We start from the raw sequence: 22,265 nt of genomic DNA on the forward strand, positions 1-22,265 counted from the left end.
CTTCATGAATTACTTTCACTGCACCCTTGACCTTATACATAGCTCACTCACCCGCCTTTCCACAAGGATGACATATCAAGTTTCATTGAAGTTCACTAAATGCATCATAAGTCCTTTGTATAAACAAAACTTTCTTCAGACAATGGCCTTAAGGGTGACCTTGACATGACTTATCTCTGTGTCAAAAATATTTCTGTATTATTAAAGGGTATATTTTAACATAATCACCAGTAGATTAGGAGAAATGTGTGTACAGCTGATTGCTATTTCCGGCCTAGTTTTCGTGGCAAAAACACATGGTAATCGTAATCCTTGCATATAAAACAATGCCTAACATAATCAGAAATACAATTGAAATGGTAAATCAACTTGTCTAGTGATGTTTACTAGCAAATTTCACATTTTCAGTGACAAAGTTTGTTATATATTGTTTGTTCACCTGAATCGATACGATATATGATTTTACTGGGCACAATACACAAAATAGCAATTATACCCAAGTGTGCAATATGAACTGAAAAATTGATTCATGAAAATGTAACCTTTACATAGGCCCACCTCCTTCTTCAGAATCTTTTTCTGGTCCGCAAAATCCAGTTAATTTACAGTCTTACACAGTAATACTCAAGCATAAAAAAGTTTACTCATTTTGCAAACATTATCTATGATGATTACCATTTATATTTGTGGTGACCCTATTACAAACTTAACCAGATATATACAAAATGTCAACACCAGAGAACAAACATTCTTGATTATGAAAAGAAATTAAACAGATTCCATTGAGTGATGCCCTATTATGATAACTGCCATGGTTGCTACTTTGATTTTTCTAAATGAAAACCTTACTTTACTGAACAGATGGAGCTTATGAACATCAAACACTTGAATCAATATTTCAAACTGCTTCTGAGTTGAAGATGTAGGCCTAATATAGGGTCTTAAATGTGCTGCTGCGTATATGCATAAGCCATTTTAAATTTTCGCTGACTGATAATTCTACGAACAAAAGATATGTACAACATTTGTCAGTATTGTGTTGATATAGAACAGTGCAACAGACAAAGCTCACCAATTTTAAGGTGAGCTAAATATACCAAGATAGGCATTTCAATAACTATTTAAAATGATTGATATTTTTACATACTAATCATATATTTATCGATAACTCTTTTCTGAAAAATCCTCGGCTTGTTTTTAACACTGCATGCTTCAAGTGCCAACATATACATTTTGACTAACCCTCATGTCCTCTGGATGCAGTATGAGGTCAGCGAGAGGTTTAAGGAAGCCTGGCATGTTGTTGAAGTGTGTTAGGACGAGGTATGTGTGCAGCAGCAGACACGCCAGACTCTGGTCTCGGACACTCTGTCCTTCTGTGATGTTCAGGGGAGAGCCAGGCCTACCGAACTCATTCTGCAGCAGACTCTGGGCAAGCTCCTAAGAGGTATGGGAAAAAATCACACTATAGACTTAAAAATTGGAATGGTGACAATGACAAGATATTGAACAGATATCAAGAAAATTACAGCTGTTCTGTAGCTCTCCAATCTCATTAAAATCAGATCTAAGTTCTCGCTGCCGCTAAACTAAGATCTGAGGACATCCCATCAGGGTCACGTCAGGACGACCTTTCGTGAACTTTGACCGACCACTGAAATGACTGACAAGAAGTCGACATCAGCCAATTAGAAAGCGGCTTTCTCGAGCTTTACGGCACTCGTTTCAACCTGGGAACTTCCATTTCAGACTACACTTGAAAAATATGTTGACATGGTTCTCGTTTAAAATTTTGAAACCTGAACGAACGAACATTCCGGAATGTCTAATATATGGTTGCGATTGTATGGCAGTGCTTCCCATGTACTGTGCAACGTACACCTCCTCAGTTCAAATGTTTATCCCACGGAAGCGAGAGATAGATGATACTTTTGACGGAATCAGTCGTACGGGCCATAACTGTCGTTCGGAATACCCCGTGTAAACCTTTTCGAGGTTGCATGATTAGAAAACGCATTCTGACTGTCACTTTCATGATCTGGTAAGCGACACTTTGATTGGTCTGATGAAAGGTCGTTCTGACGTGACCCATAATGGGATGTCCTCAGACTTTTGTTAAGCGATTGCGAGAACTAAGATCTGATTTTAATGAGATTGGTAGCTCTCATGTGTGTTTCATGCTGGCACCATAATTTGGAACACTGAATTGTCAGTACTAGTATAAACTCAGTCAGTCAGTTCCAGTTAAATCGGTGCACAGTGAGCTACATGTTAGTAAGTTAATAGTTTATGTCGCAACAGCAATTTTTCCTTTGTACAAAATTTAAAGAGTGAGCATACAGCATGGCTGGAGATGGTTTACATAAATACTTACAATGATCTAATTCCATAATTGTAGTGGATAATTTAGATAAAATGAGTGTGCAGTCTCCATATGTAGAAGTCAGAAGCACATATTGAACTAAAGAATATCTTATAGGCTATATCAATAATGTACTTGTTCAAAGCAGGAAAACACCAGCAAGAAATAAAATTCATTTGCCACATCTACTCCTGCATGTTAATATAAGCGACAAAAGCCTTTTCATAATCATAAGAAATCTCTGCTAGGCACAGAGTCCATTTTAGGATTGCTACTGCCATATCATAAGCATGTGTTTATGAATTACTATAAAATAGTGATGATGCGAGGTGATTGCAAAAAGGAATTTTCTAACAGTAACAAAACATAACATAAGATATTGTTGTTGAGAAGAGATGAAATACCCAAATATTTAAAAATATGTATAATGAAAAAAGGGCTAATGGGTCGTAGGTAGGATGAGATGGTAATATTACTGTTAATCTTCTAGTGCCTCACAGGCAGCTAAGCTTGTCAGCGGAGAATGAAAATTGAGTGCACATCAATCCATTGTCTAGAGTAATAATTATACATATGTATAATTAATGCCGTCTAATCACATTTAAGCAGGTATATATTGGAAAGTGCACTATACAAAGTCATAATATAATTTACTTAATAGCTTGATGCAAATCGGCAAACAATAAAGTAACAGTCACATAGTTACTGGTCTCATTCCATGTATGATGTATGACATTATGTGACATATATCCCACTGATAACAGCTAAGATACATATATTATAGTTGGTATGTGTCATAATAAAAATAATTTGTGACATAAACATGTACAATCCATACATGTGAGGTTGGGTATGAACTTACTTTTTGCTTAACTTTCTTTGTTTTCTCAACAAATTGTGTGACCATTAGAAGAGATGTTTTCTGAAAAGGAAAACAAGGATAAATGTCAATGTATCACTAGTGAACAAAACTCTTTGAACAGTCCTAAGAATAAGTGATATACATGTTCAAGCATCAATGGCATCATTTATCTAAACCCAATTTTTTTCAGTTTTCAAAAGAAATATATAGTCATGAATGAAACTTATGTTCACTACAAATATTGAAAAATGTATACCTGTTTAAGTGCTTTCGAAATGCCTCTCAAAGAAGTTAACTGTTCAAAGTACAATAGTTACAAATCTGTGACGTACCAAGATCTGTCGATCCCTTTCAGTTTGTGGTTTGATATTGGACATGGTCACTTCTCTGTGTACAGCTAGGAGAAACAGCATCTCATTTTTCTGAAATTAATTAACAATAATTATCATAAATATATGCAAATACACATATTACATCAACCATTGTGGGGAGTAGGGGTAAAACATGTTTAAAAATAAAGTGTGTACCACTAATCAATGTATCCTGGCAGTGGCCATGTATCACTGATTGTAATGCTGATCCAAACATATCAATCTGGAATTACACTTTTCACTAAATATATTCACATTTCATTGACAAATTTATCTTGATATTGATTATTTATGTTTTACATTTCTAGCTTGAGCTAACACATTCATCACTGGATGCTCTTACCTTGACCAATGGTTTCAGGTGCTTGATGTCTTCACCCAGGAGAGTCTTAGCCAAAGTTTCTCTTACTTCCTGGTACTCAAAGCAGACAACATATCGATCTGGGCACTCATTGACCTAATGAAAAGAATTCTGAGATTAGAATACAAGCACTTTGTGCCAAAAAGTTTTAAGTCTGCTGCCTCGAACATGTCACTTCATATCATTTCAGTACATGTTAATTGGTGGACTCTCATTTTGCAAAGCTTACGGGAACAAAAGAAAATTGACTTATGTTTCAAGTATGTAATTATAAGACTCTAAAAATAAGTAGTCTTAATATTTTGCAAAAATGATGATTGCCTGTCGGAAAAACAAGCAAATGATCATTGGTGGGTACACGTTTCAGATTCATCTGCATGTCCATTGGTTTCATCAGTCCCTATTTTGACTAGTACCATATGTCCCTGTGTTTTATCAGGTGAACAACTGACTAGCCTTTGCATGTGTTTGTGACAGGTGCCACTGGTGGGGCAGGATACGCCATCTTTTCACAAACGCCAGGTGTCATCACTATTTGATAGTGATTCATAAACATATTCTTATGATATACATGTAGTCGGAACCTAACATCTGACTTTTAGCAGAGATTTCTCAGGTTGCTATATTTTCAGAAGGAAAGCCAAAGGCTAGCAGTCTGCTATTCTAGCTACTCTTCCAAAGCCTCAGTCAAACAACATTTCTTCTACTAATAATAAATATACAGAAAATAATGCACAAATACAAGTTGGGACAGACAACGTAAGTAGTCACCTGATTTGTAACATCCAGTGCCAGCCATGGCACCTTGCCAGTTTCACAGATAGCATGGTAGCTGTCAGTCCCAAACTCCCGACATATCTGCTTCACCAAGAACTTCCTGAAGAAAATACAATCATTTGAACTATTACATCACCGTACCTCACCTGGATATGTTGACAACATTTCAACATGTGTAAAATATATTTTGCTGCATTCATATTGAAGGATTCTTGAAAGATGTGAAAAAAGTATATATTAAACAGTATTATAGTGTGTACTGTACCATACCATATGCACAAGTATAATGCACACTTTTGTCCTTGTGATACAGCTGTGAAAAGGTTAAGAAATATTGCCACATGTGTATATAATGTTTTACACTCTCACAATCTTGCAGCTTCACTTCTTGTCTTCAGAAACATCTGCAACTGTATGTGTTAAGATACTAATAAAATTACCAAATATTGGTATGACAATATCCAAATCATATGGATCCTGAATGCAAAAGACCTACATAAACAATTTAATTACTCTGACCTAGTGACATTGACTATGACCTTCACCTTACTTATTAGAAAGTACAAAGTATAAGGATCATTCACATCATTTAAAAAAGTAACTGACCATCAATGATACAATTATTTGACAGGCATTCTATCGATATCTGATTTTGTAGGACTTGTAATAACACAGTTTCACATCTGCCTGATTAACTGACTGAATGGTGTAATCATTGACCAATCTGGACCAAAACCTTTACATAACAGTTTCAGTCAAGTTTGGTTCAAAATGTTTTTAGAGGAAGTGTAAATTAGAGGAGTTGTTCACAGATCCCAGACACTGTGAGGGCATCGGTGATCAAAGAGCAAAGGTCAAATCAAGGTCAATATTCACAATATAACATCATATGTTGATATTTTGGTCAACTGTACAAACTACACATAAACCAAATTTCAAAATATTTTGAAACAAAAAATGACTGTGTATTTACCAGAGATGGATTTTTCATCATGGCTGCCATAATCGCCATATTGAAAATCAGATTCGAACCTTTCAGACTATTGTCTAGATTGATGACTGAAATTGTTTAATCTACTTAATTTATTTTATTCAAATTTTCCTTCAATTTTGTGTACATCTTGGCAAAATTGTGTGTGAGCTTATTGGGATACATTGGGATAATTACACTTATTTACACAAACCAATTCAAACTACCACTATTGTCACCTTGAAGCAAACCTTAGTTGCCTGAGAATGAATACATACGAGCATATATCATAACTTACATAATTTGAAGTATAATCTGTCCTAGTTATATGATTTTGATGTTATCCAATGACATGTAAAAAAACATTCATAGGGGTATATGAGAAGCATTTCAACCATGAAATACTTCTTTTCTATAAACCCCAAAAGTTATGAGCATAGTTGAGCATTAAAAAACAACAATATGGATGCCATATGAAGTTGAAAAATATAAGTTCTCATCCATACTATTGATTGTTATTACCGGTATATTTCATATCTCTCAGTTGAAAATTTGATTCAGTTCTATAGGTAATTTATTGTCATTACATTATATTATTCCAAAGCACAAAAAATTTCTTACTTTGGCCATTCAGCATTTTTAACTGTTACGATGCCTTCAGTGTGATTCAAGAGTTCTCTGAAATAGTCAGTTGACATTTTCTCGGTCCCAGCAATAAACACAGCGTGCAGGTATTTGGCTGTTACTGAAAGACCATATCTACACATGGCAATGGTGTACATCTTTCTCAAGTCCAAATCCATATATAAGATATATCGTCGCCCATCTAACAGTTTGTGGCCTGTAGCTTGCATTTCTTCTGATGAGGTCCTTGACTGAGATCCATGCTCATGATATAAGTCCTGTAACGAATCAAAAGACAGACATACATTCCTTCTTTACAAAATCACATCTTGATTTCATTACAACATGATTACTTTCTTATTCTCTGACTATAATAATCAACCAAAGGACAGATCATATATTACTTATTTATCACTTAATTCATTTCAATGATTTTCTCTCCCAAAAATGCATTTGAGCCAATTTAAGAGCATAACAGTACATTTTGAGCAGAAATTTCTTAACAGTGGCCACACATAACTTTTTCAAAATAGCTGCCGGTTCATTATATTTTGAAAAAAGGAAAGGTTTGTGTCAGTAGGAAGAGGCATAAAAAGCTTTAGCTCCATTAGACAAGTGGTTCTTGAAAAGAGGATGTTTACAGTGTGAGGAAATGCATTTGGAGAGAAATTAGTAGCATTATCAAAGTGTAGAGGTCAAATTAAGGTCCACACTTAATATGCATCATGAAAAACAGAACATATGTCTTGAGTACGCATTACTATAAATATATGAAATTTCATTATGTTTTGAATCAAAATGGCTGAGTAAAAGCCATAAGCAGTATCAGCTTTCAAGTTGTGCTCCAGAAATGGCACCTAACCCACCCTTTTGAGACTAAGTCCAATTTCTTTCCATGGAAATCAAGAAAAAGAAAAATGCCAAAAATGCCAAAAATCCCTAAATAGCAAAATGTACCACTTCAGGATCTGTTTGATATACCTTCCAAGTTTTGTTGAAAGATATTGAACGGTTTTTGAGTTGTGCTCCAGAAATGAAATCCACACCACCTTCAAAGACTAAGTCCAAGGAAATTTAGAAAAATAAAAATGCCAAACATCAATAAATAGCAAAAGACACCACTTCAAGACCTGCCAATTTTGGTTGAAAAATATTAAACGGTTTTCAAGTTATACTCCAGAAACAAAAAAATTATGGACGGAAGGACGAGTGGACGGACAAGGTGTTGACTATATCCCCACGTATTTATATGCCTGGCGGATAAAATTAGTATTCTGTAACCATTCCATTAACAAATATTTCCACCAAGAAACTAACATGTTAACATGCAATTCCTTTGTTAACAAGAAAAGAATGTTTGTGTCACTTGTGAAAATAGAAATACATATAGTACATCCCATCACATGTTGTCTTCAATTTTTAGCTTATACTCCATGTACTATATTTGAGGCCAATATATAATGTAGAGTAAGTTTGTTATTATTTACATGACCTCACATAGCTAATCATACATCCCTAGTCACCAACATGTCCGTGATGAAAGAATGCTTAACTGTATCAAATGTGCTAGTCATACATTAACATATTTGGTTTGATCATGACCTTACTCGTCAGCTCTCAACATTATGGGAGGCCAGACTGGAATAGAACAGACAACAATAGGAGAAAAGACACCACCATGTCATATGCTGATTTGTACCATCCAGGCCCCCTTAAACCAAAATTTGAGCATTCTGTCAAAGATTACCTCAAAGCAGTGTATAACAAGAAGGCTGAACTGTACAATCTCCTCCAATGTCTCAATGGACATCTCTTCTTTTCCTTGTTGACATATGGCTTTGGCATCATGAAAGAAGTTCTGGAGATAGTTGTGTACCATCACCTCACTGAAGACAAAGACAATAAGCATTGCTTTAAATCTGCTCCTGGATGACAAAGGCTGGTAACTGTTTCATCCTTGTTAAATTCCAAACATCAATACCAGAGAACAATCATTCTCATCTATCTGCCAAAACTGATTCCATAGGCATAAAAGTCAAACAGTGATAAAAGTTACATGAATGATCCACTGAAATCAGTAATGATAAAAGGAGTTTGTGAAAAGGGTAAGCAAGTCCTGCTTTATAGGTAGCACCCACCACTCACAAAACTTTCATAAATATGAAAGAGTTTGTTTGTTGCCTAATGCCGGGCCAAGCAATACGATGCCAGCCTGTAAACAATTGAGTCTGGCCCAGACAATCCAGTGATCAGTATTATAAGCAATGATCCTGTCATTTGGGTACGACGCCACATTGTCAACCAAGTCACGAAGCATGACCACCAAAACAAATAAAGTAAGTGCCAGTGAGTGTGAAAACTCCCTGCAAGGGTCATACTGTGGGATAGCATCATGCATCATGTTGACAAGCAATGTGTCATATTTAGTTAAGTCTACCATAAATTTCTTGAATTACTTTACCAGGCATTTGATGATGAAACCTTAATTGAAAACCTTAGCAATGTAAGCAAAATGTGTCTTTAGCATGAAATTTGAATATTATGTACATGCTCCTAAATACCCAAGCGACTGGGAAATGTAGATGCCACAAGATGGCCCTTGTAGTACAGTGTTCAACATGAAGGGGAATTTCACAATGGGAAAATCAAAATCATCCCTCTTATCATACAGCTTGGAGAAGATGGTTGCCATCATCATTATTTTCTATGCCTAGATCAAGATAGGACATTCTCAGTTGTTTCTATGATTTCCAACTCTGTTGAATAGATGAGATGAAGATACTCATTTGAACAAATGGCAATTTATTTAGGTGATCTGATAACCCTACCTTTTGTGTATCAGAAGTTTTAGAAGAAAGGATCTGACCACAGGTGTGGGATCAATCATATCTTCAAATACAGACATCTCTTTAGTGTGCAACCTTCCAGTCTGACCATATCTGCGAGTGATGTAGCTGAAGATCCTCTCTATGACAGCACTCTCTGGAGGCTCTGTTCCACCAAAACACAGCTTGGACACCACAGACATGAGGAAGCTGTTGCAGCACTTCAGATACTCTTGGTATTCTTTGAACATTTCTCTGCAAAATAGCAATGTAGTGATACAATTTATACATTACCTTGAAGTTGATGCTATACTTTTTTCTCTCATAAAGTTTGAGTATATTGAGGACATTAAATAGTCAACCTTGCTAGTGCAACACAATACAGAAAATTGTGAAATGACCTATTTTCAAATATTTGGATAATCCTTAAAAGCTTAGAAAATAATATGTATAAATGTTTTTACATTATATTACCTATAACAATGTTCATTTTAATGTAATTAGATAACCCTTTGATGAGAAAAACTATAAAAAGAGAAACATATATATCCTTGTTCAGTACTGTATATTTTCTATTACCCTCATCAGCATGTACCAGAAATGTACACGCTAGTTTAAGGACTTTATTAAATACATGTTGTAAAGGGCATTGTACAATGCATTGTAAAGTTCAACACACGACAGAGCTTGTCACACATACATCATGATCATCCTTGCATTTCACAGGCATCATGCAACTGCAGCTCACACTGTATAAATACAGACTACAAAGATTACTGGTTTATTTTATTTTTCCACAAAAGAATGTCTTGTATAAGTCTAAAGGAGGGATGTGTTTTAAGATAGATAACATACATGCAATTTAGCAATTTTCATTCACAAACCGACAGTTTCTTGTATGGTCTCCTTAACATAATATGTCATTACAACTTTGGCATTTGAATTATCAGGAAAAGACACTTACACCTGTTGTGAAGGTCCACTGCCTGGCGTGAAGGTTTCCGGGAAAGCATTATGACATTTAGGACACCTCAGATCTCTTGTAAGTTGGGTTTCATTGTAGCATCGGAGGCAGATGTTGTCCTTGCAGGGAAGCTCTACTGGTGGTGCTTCAAACTCTGTTTCACAATGACTGCAAGAACCTATTTTTCTGAAAACATTAATTAACTGAATGTGTAAACACTTTCTGAAAATTGTGTAACACTTTATTACCTTAAAGGAATAAAGATGTTAAATTTCTCTACCTGACTTGAAAAATGTTTTAACAAGACATTCTTTCAGATTTGAATTGATCTCAATTTTTCAATCATGTCTGATTTTGTGGTCAAAGTTGTTTAAGAACCTACACGTTTTATGACAAGGATTGCTAAAGCTGGGCCTAATGAAAGCATCAGTAGAATGTAGACAAAATAACGTAGCTAGAAAATATAATAAAATATTAATTTTATTTTAAAAAGTTCTTCTTGAAAATGCAATAAAAGCATTGATGACTTTAAAGTACTTACCCAGATAGTTTTTTGACAACATTTTTGTTAACACTTCTCAGGAACAGCTCAATCTTTTTTAGTGATTCAATTTTCTTGAAGTCAGTATTTTCAGTGAGCATCTGAAATGAACAATGTTATTACAGTTTAGTCTGAAAACAGGTAGACTAATTACCTGGGAGACAATCTTCAATTTTGTTAATTGCATCCTTTTTGTTTACTGTTTCAAAGACTGTTTTCAAGACACAGAGCTGCGTAAATTTGTTAACAGTTGGTAGATGGTCCCCCTGATAGGAGGAAGGATCATTGTTTGTTTTGTAAAAAACTTTCTATAACTGTAACTGAAATGCTTAATGAGAGAATTTAAATAAATCTCATGCTCATATGAAGTGAGGGACACGTCTTACTGTCCAGAGGGGCATGCATCGTGTTTCCAGTTGAACTTTCTTGTTGCTTGAGAAACTCTCCAAAAACAGTTTGATGGCCATTACCCGCATCCATCCACATCTGAAACAACACAATGTATCACTAAGGAATAAACATGTCTTGATCTTTCATAGAGTGAGAATTGTTTTCCATGTAGGTAAATGTAGCATTGGGCGATCTAAAAGCAATATGGCAGAAGACCTTCAGACATGCTGATACAAGATTTTTTCATATTAAATGGCTGTGTATTAATCCCTGAGTAGTAGAAAATAAAAATTGTACATAATTTGTTTGTTTTTTCTCTTCCAAAAAAGGCAAACAAAAAGTATATTTTAATGTTATGATCACATCTTAGTCGTATTATGGTGCTAGATATCCCCCCTAAAGGAAACAAACACATTTTTGAGTTATAGGTAAAATAAATATAACTCAAATTTATGTTATTGCTTTTTATAGTATAAAGAAGATAGGGTACAGGTGTGAACATTGTGCAGATCACATTTTACAGATGACACACCTTTAACTAAAAAGGCTGTCTCATAAAACTATCTGACTTCCAAACCAAACAGCATTACAAAGTTAAATAATTTTTAAACACATCCAAAATAAGGACCAATGATGAAACCTAAACATAGCTATGGCATTAGAAGTGAACATAGTGCTATTGCAGTAATGTAAAAGAAATATATCCATTTTGGCAATAATACCTGACTTGATCCATTGCCCTGAGACACACATTGCCATGTGCAAGCTCTGTGTTAGTAGTGTTGAGGATTCTCGCTATCACAGGCAGATATGTTTTGACACAATCCATCCAGGCAGCTCGACCTGCATCAGTGTTTAGTTCCTCCTTCTTTGGTTCTAGCTGCTCCATGAGAAGGACAATACTCAGAACATCCAAAGTCTGAAGAACAGAAAAAATGACATTACCAATAACAATGTCTACAAGCAGCATGAGACAAGGGAGCCTTAAATGACCAAACTGACAATGTAGCTGCCAATATTGTTCAGTGAATAGGACAACAATGACAATACCCGGGTCCAAAGATCATGCTTTGGGACTGGTGCATGTGTATGTGGTGTTGGGGGATTGGGGGTAGGAGTGGGGCTGAGACTGTATTATATTTTGCTGACGCCCCCCATTTTATGTAACAACTTTTCACACCCCTCCACCTGTACAATTTTATGTGACAGCAATCAAATTCTCACAAAACCTTACAGTATCATCATTTACATGGTGACATCAACCATCAGGAAATTTAAAGACTTGAAATACATGAATTGTGATGTCATCTCAGATTCACCAAGGTGTCACACATCTCCTTAGCCTTGTTGGACATCTATTTGGAGATGCATAGTGCATCATTCCCTTTGCCAACAATGTGTACGAAACAAAATATCTTTTCCCATATGCACTTAACTTCTTACATTATGTACAACTTCATGGACAAGGCTGGATAAAGGAACCACTCTGAACACTCTGAATTTTGTCCAAAATATGAGAAAAGACAAGCATATATATAGGTCCTGAGCAACCTGTGGTGGTCATAAGAAGACCAAATGGACTGATTGGTCAAGCTCAGTGACTGGTCGGTTGCATGTCATCATGACCCAACAGTGTTGGTTGTTGCTCACAATATTAATCACTGGATCGTCTAGCCCAAACTCTATTATTTATATGCCACTGCCATATTATAGCTGTAATATTGCTTAATGTGATGATAAAAGAACCACTTTTGAATTAACAACATGATTGATTCAGGAAGCAGGTCAAAATTTATTTATATCCCTTGTAACTGTAACCTTTTGTGTGATTAATCTCATTGGTGTGATCAAAATTGACAAACCAACCTTATCAAATAATGTCCTAAAGACATCTACTGACTCTAGCTTGAAGAACATCATCCCAGTATTCTTGTTGGCCTACATCTACAGCCAAGAACCAGACTAAAAGACCACTGTTGCCCATGGATTAATATCACCTGCAGACTAAATACGCAGTTTTAAACCAAGGGCTAAGGAAAGGAGGGAACAACAACAGAGATGCCAAACTGGTTTGGGCTACACATTGATCACACTTGAATCTTCAAAGATCAGGAATACCAGCTGAATACCAAGATTCAGTTAAATTCAACCAGCAGAACTTGGAAACATCACAGAAATACATGTGTACAGTATGAGTGGTAAATTTAAGTGAAGAGAAACCTTTTCAGACCATGAATGCTTATAAATAAGATCCTTATTAAGCTATGTGCATGTTATTGTCTTGATCTTTTCAATTTTCTCTGCAAGGAATGTATTTATTATGACATTTGCCCCTCATTAACTTTATACATGATAGATAGTTATACATACTAACTTGATTTTACAAAAACCCTTGGTGTTATTATTATAATGTTGCAATGTTTCAAAGGTAGGTTTTCATGAATTTATTTCCTTCCATTTGTGTTGAGATGCACATGCAAAAATGAATAACTCAACAGAACTGACATTTTGACTCAGGTTAAGCTCTTCAAAATGAATAACTCTATTGTACTGGCATTTGAAGTAAGTACTGTCATAAAAATTGAAAATGATGTATGTCTATGAGTTATAAACCTTTTAAGTTTTTCACACAAAACGCAAATACAAGTTGACTATCTGTTTTAGCATTTACAGCTCTTAAACATTCTGGTGTAGAATTAGTGTCCAGCAATCTATGCCTGTCGAAAGAAGTGACCAACTGGATTGGCTAGTCAGTGACTTGATTGATTGTATGTTAATGCATGTATCCAAACAGCATGGTACATTGCTCATAATATCAATATAACTTGTGTATATGGTCCAGACATATTTATTTACAGCCCACCATGATATATAGCAGGAATAATAAAGCATTAAACAATCAACAAATAAACTCCTACCATCTCGTTGTCTGTGAGCAGTGGGTTGTCTGTGAGCAGTGGGTTTCCTCCTACTCTCTCCTTCAAGTCAGTGACAGCTGTCACAACTTCCGGCCAGATCTGGACCACCTCCAGGAAGAGCTGAAGCCTCTCTTTGGCAGCCGAGTGGATAACGTGGATGTAGATAATAGCCTGTATCACACCTAGGTTGCACAAGTCTCTGTCTGTCTGCCTTGCTGCATTCTCTAGGGCACTACAGAATATCTAGGAATAATAAATATGCTTGAATAATAAATGCATAGACCAACACCCATGAAACTGTAGCTCACCTGGTAATATAATTTTACATTCAATGCCAACAATTTTAAAAGCTTCAAAACTGTTATTAGCTTCATTTTTACATGTGTAAATGTTGATTTGGGTTCTCTGCAATACATTTTGAAGTTATTGGATTCTCACAAAAGGGAAAAGCACCAGACACGATAACGTGATGATTACAGATTTTGTCCTAATATGAACCAAATTTGGGGTTTGATGATATAGCATTCTACAATGAATTTAGAAAATTTTAGATTCTGATCGGTCAATTAGAGGTTTCAAATCACATTTACCATCTCTAGTTGAAACAGCTGATTTGATGTCTGTATCACTTCAATAGCTAATAGACATGTGTTTATAGAAAAAAACTTCTTTCTCAATCATTGTCAGTTTGAAATAATTGGATAGACAGTTGCGGTTACCAGAATATTCAAATTATATTCTGGCAATGGATGTTGGGCAGAATATACGATAGAATTTGACTGAAAGTTTTTTTCAAGTTTGGGGAACAAAAAAGATCTTGGAATTGGGCGCTTTACTATATCCAACTGTGATCTGATATATTTCATGTCACAATAAGCTGTGTGTACAATTTCAATTTTGTGCAGTTATATCTACAGGTTAAATAGCTTTTACATTGCAAACACAGAATATTTATCTCATAATTAATAGAGGCCAGTTTATCAGGAAACAGGTATGGCAGAAAATAAACAATGATGCTAATGAACACAATGAACATCCCTACCTCCCACACATCTATTCTCCCAGAGTAGATTGTATGTACAAAATCTCCGAGATAAGCTTTGAACACAGAAGTTTTGTCCTCTTCTCCAATAACTGATGACAGCACTTCCCCAAAAGCAGTTTTGCTTATGATGTCATCTACGCAGATCAATATCTCAGTTGAATCTAAAATAACAAGAGAAATTAGAATTCTTTCAACTTACATGTTTCTGCAAAATTTGTCATACATGTGGAAAAGGGTCATGTACGACACATATGTTTAAGCTATCTCTTTGAAGCATATCCATTAGTCTAGGCAAACATTTCACTAAAGGACATGTCTGTCACCTACTTTGAGTTAAGTGCAAATCAGGTTACCATGAAAAATGTAAATTAAGTCACGTAAAAATATGACCAATATTACTTTCCCGAAACGAAAGATTGATCTACCTTCATCCATTGATCTCCCTGTATCCTCTGTCTCTGCAATGGCATTTCTTATGTCTTGAAAGAGAAGCCAGAAAAATGGCATCTGCACAGTGAAAACCTGTTTGCTGACTCCCAAATGATGGGGCACAACCTCACCCTGGTGGTGTTGGTTCTCTGGGGCAATGATGTCTTTACACTGGTAATGACATACTTTTGTATTGTCAAGCAAAGCAAGCCAAAGTCTTTTCTTCCATGGAGCTACCTCTGATACACACAAGTCAAGGTTTCTATTGGTGTCCAGGAATGCCACAACTCCCGCCAAAATTGGTATGATCTGATTTTCCAGGTACTGCATTGCAGCACGTCTGATAACAGAAAAAGTCAAAGCACTCACTTAGAATTGTTTAAATTAACAAAACAGAACAAGAGGACAGTCATCAATATCCCCCGCATTAGCATATACTTGTAAATACTTCATCTAGTCATATAATGTATATATACTTATACATATAATCATATATATATATTGTCTCCATTGAAACTCAAAAATTATTTTTTTCAAAAGTCCCAAACTATCAAAAGGCACCAGTTAACCGCTAGACCTATGTGTATGCCAAGTTTGGTGAAGAAATATTGTAAAGTTTTCAAGATCTGCTCTGGAAACAACATCTTGTTAGGATGAACAGACAGACTGATGGTGTCAAATTTAAAAATGTGTTGTGTCTCTTACCAAATTTCAGTACATTTTGAAGTAATGGGCACTGTACCCCCCTGGATATGTAACATTGTAAAATTTAAGAGATGACATATTCCCCCGGTCTGGTTTAATTCGGAAATGGAGTTTAGCTAATTATATCCCACTTTTGGTTCATTGCCATGGGATACCTTCAGTTCCCTGAAGGAAAAATTTGTGCTGTTTCAGTATTTTTCAAAATCCTCAATCATCAAATGGCACCAGTTCACCAACAGACTGATCTGTATAGTAAGTTTCATCCAGAAATACTCAACGGTTTGGAGTTCTGCACCGGAAATGAGCACCTCATTTTCAGTAAAGTCAACTTATCATCATGAAAACATAAACAAATATAACAAATTAAAATCCCAAATCATCAAGAGGCACCAGTTTCTGAGGAGGTCATGTTTACAGTGCAAGAAAATGCATTAAGAGAATTCAGGAGCATGGTCAAAATGCAAAGGTCACAACAAAGCAAAAATATTAAATAGTGCTGAAAATGGAGCATTTGTATTGAGCCCCACTACTAACCACAACTATACCAAGTGTTGTTATATTTTGAAAGACAATAACTGGATAATTGGTCTTTTATTACAGCGCTGCCGTGTTGAGGTGCCATTTTTGAAAACATACCTGAAAGTACCTGCTTGTCTGACATGTTCTTGTTTCGCTGCTCCTTTAGAAAGCCAGTTGGAGGGTAAAAACCTGCTGTGCAATGTTTCTTTTTCCTTCAAAAGGCTGATGATAAGTTTCGACAACCCAGTCATGAACAATCTGGCATCTGAAAACAGGAGCATAATGTCTGCAGGAAATATTTCTCTATTATTTATCAACTGTCCATGAAATATGCCAAGATTGACCTGCACCATGCCGTAGGCTAGAAAGCCTATACAGGATTGGTGGGCCACTATGGCATTTGAGCAAGTTTACATTCTTTCTCATCATAACAGTGTGACAGATCACTGTTATATATTACTTGATTGTTAAAAAGAATATCGAACTCCAACTTCTTCAGGGTAGGGTTGTTGATTAATAAAAAAATTATTGTATGGTTGTTTCTTATTGGCCTTGGTCCATTATACTGGTGTCGTGCAGGTTGTATTAGTCTGAGGCAACATGACAAACTTTAGACCCTTACCAAGGCCAAAATAAAAACAAAAACATAACAAAATTGAAAATACAAAAAACTGTGTCATGGATTCCAGAGTATTTTAAGTATGTGTAACCATACATTTCATAAGGAAAACCTGGAACAACAAATGAGTATGTAACCAGGGTCATTAACATCCCAGTTTTTAAATTTGTATCATGCATATGTTAGGTATTATGTGGAACATTATGGTTGAAGTACATAAAAGCAAACATAATCAGAAAAAAAATCATGATTGATCCTTGAATTTGACCATTCTACCCATTGAAGATATCAGATTCAAGCAAAGTCACATCATTCATCATTCCCGCTTATGATAGATCACTTTGGTATGGAGATAGATGTACTATGTATTGAAATCAGAGGTTTTAAATGAAGATTTGAAACCTGTAAAAAAATATTTTGTATTTCAAATGAAATTTTCATGTATCGAACCTATGTTCTAACCTTCTAAATTGAAAATACTGTAACTTATCTCCTCAGTGAATAATGCCTGAAAATCAAACATGTATGTTTATTTCATACATCTCTGGACTAATTATTCCTGATTTCCATCTATCAACATCACTTTTAAGACACGATAAATAAGACATATCTTAATTTGCAGGACTGTAAATAGGAGAACATTTCAATAACGGGCTGAGTGCGGCATTAAACAACAAACAAAAAATTCAATAACGGAAAAAGAAAAGTGAATGTCATTATCTAACACTGACTCTAATTATGAAAAGCTGACCTTCATCATCTGTGTTGTCCAATAGCTTCAGGAGTATCTCTATCCTCTTGGTGGAGCGTTTGGTGTCCAGTTCTTCATCCCTGATGAGAGCAGCAGCAGACTGGATGCAGGGCAAGAGCAGTTTTTGGAAGTAGGGAGCAACGGCATGTTTCCTTTCATCTATTTCCAGTGCAATGTCTTCAATTCCAACTGTATCATGTCTCTGGTTTTCACCTACTTCCAGCTGATCTACATCTGACATTTCAAGTCTCTGATCCCTGACATTCTGTAATGAATCAAATCCTAACAAGTCTCCATGAGTTCCCTCAGCCTCTTGTCCTTGGTACAGACTATTTTTATGCTCCAATGACATTGACTTCACTTCTTGATGTTCCTGGTTGACCGCCTGAATATTCAAATTTTCTGCATCTGGTTGAGGTTCATCCCATAGCAGGTCCATGGGCGGAATTCTCTGCTCCAATGGCTGAACACTCGTGGGTGGCATATTGCTACTCAGTCCCTCAAAAATGGATGCTGGTGAGAATTGATGTAATTCATTTATTGAAGGCATGTCTTGTGTTGATTGTCGTAGTTCATCTAGATGTAATGAGTGCCACTTCCCAGCCTGTAATTAATCAAGTTTATTCAAGTATTCAAGTTTATTCAGATATATGTGTAACTGACAATACTGTTCTGGAGCACCTAAAGTACAGTTTAATCACAATATGAATACTTAAGTAATACACAGAAATCTTGCATGCTTTAATAGCCTGTAACAGAGAAGTAAAATAATACTTTGGCACTGTAGCTAAAACTTTTCCATTTCCAAATTTCTGTAGTGTAACAAATATGAAGTCTCCTTACCATACTGCAAATACTTTCAAATTGAAATTGTTAACAAATAGTGTCATGAGTGTAGGATCTTTTTTTCACAGTGAATTTCACACCTGACGCAGCCATGACATGACAGGAGTCAATTGATCTTCATTGATTGAAAAATGCTCTGTTTTTGTCATCCATGGTGTCATATTTAGATGTGTGATACCTAGTTTATACTGAGTGATCTTCAATGTCACCCCCAGTCATGTCAGAAAAATTCCCAAGGGGCATAAATGAGGTTTGTTTGTTGCATTCAGCAAAAATTTTTTATGAAGTGATATAATTGGTCTATATGCCTCTCAAAGAAGTTAAAATATAATTGGAACATACCATAAAAGAATATTTACAATAAAATATGAATGATCATTTGCTTGATTTGAAACTAAACCAAAACATGCATCAATGAAACAGACTAACTGGAACAATAGTTGTATGATGTCCAACATTAGATGTAAGTCAATGTAAGAATATAAAATGTAAATAAATCCTAGAATATCCTGTTTAGCATGTTAAGAAACAAACAAGAAAACAGTGATATCATTATCCCCCACCATGGGGAACATCAGAATTTTGTTTGTTCACATAGTAGTGAATATAATGGAGAAAGGGAGGGTAGCTCCAGAACAACATGACATGACAGGAGTCAGTCTTGACAAGTTCACCAGAACCTTTTGTGAATGGTCTAATTGCAAGCACTAAAAAAATTATTAAACCCACTGCAAGGCTGGTTTGGGTGCAACTTGTAAATCGTGGTTTGTGGGTTTTTTTCACAATTCACCACATATCTTATATAAGTTCCTTTGTCAAGTGTTATACATCTCGATTAGGTAATTATGGTAACAGTTCTCAGACTACCCTGCATAGATCTTTTTGTAGAAAATCAAAAATAGCATTTAAGTACTGTTAATATGGTTATAAAGTTTCATGGATAATATGTGAAAAAGATTATGGATATATGATCCAGAAATGAACACTACAATCCAAAAAAGAAAAAGCCAAAAATGTTTTTTTAGAAATACCAAAACATCAAAAGGCACCAGTTCAGCATGTGATTGATACACATGCAAAGTCTGATATAACATATCAAACAGTTTCTGAGTTATGCTCCGGAAACAAACGAATAATAGAAGGGCATTATTACAATACATGTTAAGTAGGAATGTCCGAGCAGTGGCCATAATAATGTTTTTCAAAATAACTGCTGTGGCAACTATATTAAATATTAAACTAAAATTCAGTTGTCATCATTGGTTGGAAAAGGCATGTGAAGGTTCAGCTTCATTGGTCCAGTGGTTTCTAAAGAGATGATGTTTACACTGTTGAAAATGCATCTTGAGTGAATTTAAGAGTAGGGTCAAAATGTAAAGGTCAAAACATATATAATTTTGCTAGAAATGGAACATATGTATTGAGCCAAACTACCCAAAAGAAATGGCCATAAGAAGTTATTGCTTTCATTATTGTTAAGTGCAAAAGTCAAATCAAAATTTTAAATATTGTAATAAATGGAACATCTATGTGGAGCCCCACTACTAAATACACATGTACAAAATTTCATTCCATTTTGAACAGAAATGTCTGAGTCATTGGCAAAAAGGAGTATGGCTGCCATACTGAAAAATTGGACTGAAACCTCTACAACAAACTTGGGTGTCATCATTGGTGGAAATGAGTATGCGAAGTGCCAGCTTCATAGGTCCAGTCGTTTCAGAGGGGAAAATGTTTGAGCTGGACTCACCATGATGGACGCAGGACAAACAGACCACAACAAAAGCTCACTTGACTTGTCAGGTGGGTTAAAACATGTTTTAATTACACATATGACAAATACATCTGGTGCATACCTGAAAGCCAGAGAAGCATCCTCCAGCAATATTAGGCAGTTGTATGATGAAGACTACAGCAAACTGTCTGGCATCATGCAGCTCATCCAGAACACAGTACTGGGCACTCCTGATGAGAGACTGGTTCCTGTCTCCAGATCCACACTGAACTAGCAGCAGTTTCTGACCCTCCACACTCCGCTGCACAAAGTTTCTGTGATTGGAAACAATGAGTATTCAAACAGCAATCCTTTTCAGAAAAACAACACAAACAAGCACAATCCTTGTCTTACATTGGTAATGCAGTCAACTCTTATAATTGCATATATTCATATAAATCTGGCTTGGAACAAACAGGAAATTCACACAATGCGAGTATGTGGATTGATCTTGAATGGTTTGGCCATGCATTCTATTTTGTGACAAACTTTGGTTGCTGGCAACAGATGAATGAAATGAGGTAGTCAAAGACATGAGACACCTACTTGATCTGCTGTGCAAACTGCTGCTCTGTGTCAAAGGACTGCAGTGTGAGCAGGATGATGTTGTTGGGAGGCAGACTCAGATGTATGCTCAGGTCCTCCTTCTCCTGGTCTGTCAGTAGCTTGGAGTGAGTTGTCACCTGTGTGGAAGAAGACAATCAAGATAAATTTGAGTAAATATGCAAAGCTATCAAAAGAACAGTCATCACACTGGTAATCATAAATACATAAAGTAAGGGGGCAGAAGCATTGTGGGTTATACAGGTCTTGAAAGTGCTGTTTTATCAGCCTTTCAAAGACACATAATCACTTCATCTAAAGTGTGTATGTGCTAGCTTTATATCGTAACAATTTGCACTAAACGGTACCAATATACTAATCCTATCTATTAATCTATCAGCATATCAGTAATTCAAACTGATTTGTATCAAGTAACTAAAACTTCATTAAAATGATTTAAACATCTGTTGTCATTACTATTTTATAGTGAATTATAAACACATGCTCATGATATAATCGGAATTGTGCAATCGACTTATTAAAGATATGGAAAGGGTTTTGTCGCTTTTATTTAAATACATAGAGGTTATCACACTAGTATGATTTTGGATGGTACCGGTAAATATCTTATATAAAGAATACACAGTGCTCTTTCCTAATATAGGGTGATAGTATCAGTATTCATCTCTCTTACAAATTATATTAAGATTCTGTCTGGCCCCTTATACTAGATGCATTATTGTCTCATAATAACCAGTAGATGCTGATAAATAGGTTTTACAAGATAATTATCGACGCACTACATAGAGAGACAGAGACTGAGAGAGACAGAGTGGGTGTGGGTGTGGGTGTGGGTGTGTGGGTGTGGGTGTGGGTGTGGGTGTGGGTGTGGGTGTGGGTGGTAAAAGTAAAAGCACTGGCAGGCCATATCAAAGACCTGAGTCCAAAGTGAATCCGATAATTGGCTGGAATATTGCCTAAAGCAGCCTAAACCAATAATCACTGCACTCCATATAAAGTACATACATGTTCTTTAATTTTCACAGAATTTTCCCTAAACACTTCTTTT

General features: G+C 35.7%; 1 protein-coding gene across 1 annotated transcript in view; it reads right to left on the minus strand.

The window, feature by feature from the left end:
• LOC124137116 (E3 ubiquitin-protein ligase rnf213-alpha-like) overlaps nt 1-22,265 on the minus strand; it is a 196,930-nt gene that overhangs the window by 32,192 nt on the left and 142,473 nt on the right. The window contains exons 58-76 of the mRNA XM_048384001.1: nt 21,200-21,336; nt 20,736-20,928; nt 18,034-18,637; nt 16,781-16,928; nt 15,436-15,779; nt 15,008-15,171; nt 13,966-14,208; nt 11,770-11,966; nt 11,044-11,143; nt 10,658-10,758; nt 10,117-10,302; nt 9,156-9,407; nt 8,075-8,213; nt 6,325-6,605; nt 4,728-4,833; nt 3,939-4,052; nt 3,557-3,646; nt 3,225-3,284; nt 1,243-1,440 (exon numbers count right to left, since the gene is read on the minus strand). Of these exons, the coding sequence (XP_048239958.1) occupies nt 1,243-1,440; nt 3,225-3,284; nt 3,557-3,646; nt 3,939-4,052; nt 4,728-4,833; nt 6,325-6,605; nt 8,075-8,213; nt 9,156-9,407; nt 10,117-10,302; nt 10,658-10,758; nt 11,044-11,143; nt 11,770-11,966; nt 13,966-14,208; nt 15,008-15,171; nt 15,436-15,779; nt 16,781-16,928; nt 18,034-18,637; nt 20,736-20,928; nt 21,200-21,336 (3,657 nt within the window). The remainder of the gene's footprint in view (nt 1-1,242; nt 1,441-3,224; nt 3,285-3,556; nt 3,647-3,938; nt 4,053-4,727; nt 4,834-6,324; nt 6,606-8,074; nt 8,214-9,155; nt 9,408-10,116; nt 10,303-10,657; nt 10,759-11,043; nt 11,144-11,769; nt 11,967-13,965; nt 14,209-15,007; nt 15,172-15,435; nt 15,780-16,780; nt 16,929-18,033; nt 18,638-20,735; nt 20,929-21,199; nt 21,337-22,265) is intronic.

Source organism: Haliotis rufescens, unplaced genomic scaffold, assembly GCF_023055435.1.
Source record: "Haliotis rufescens isolate VD_foot unplaced genomic scaffold, xgHalRufe1.0.p SCAF_5, whole genome shotgun sequence".
Classification (NCBI taxonomy): domain Eukaryota; kingdom Metazoa; phylum Mollusca; class Gastropoda; order Lepetellida; family Haliotidae; genus Haliotis; species Haliotis rufescens.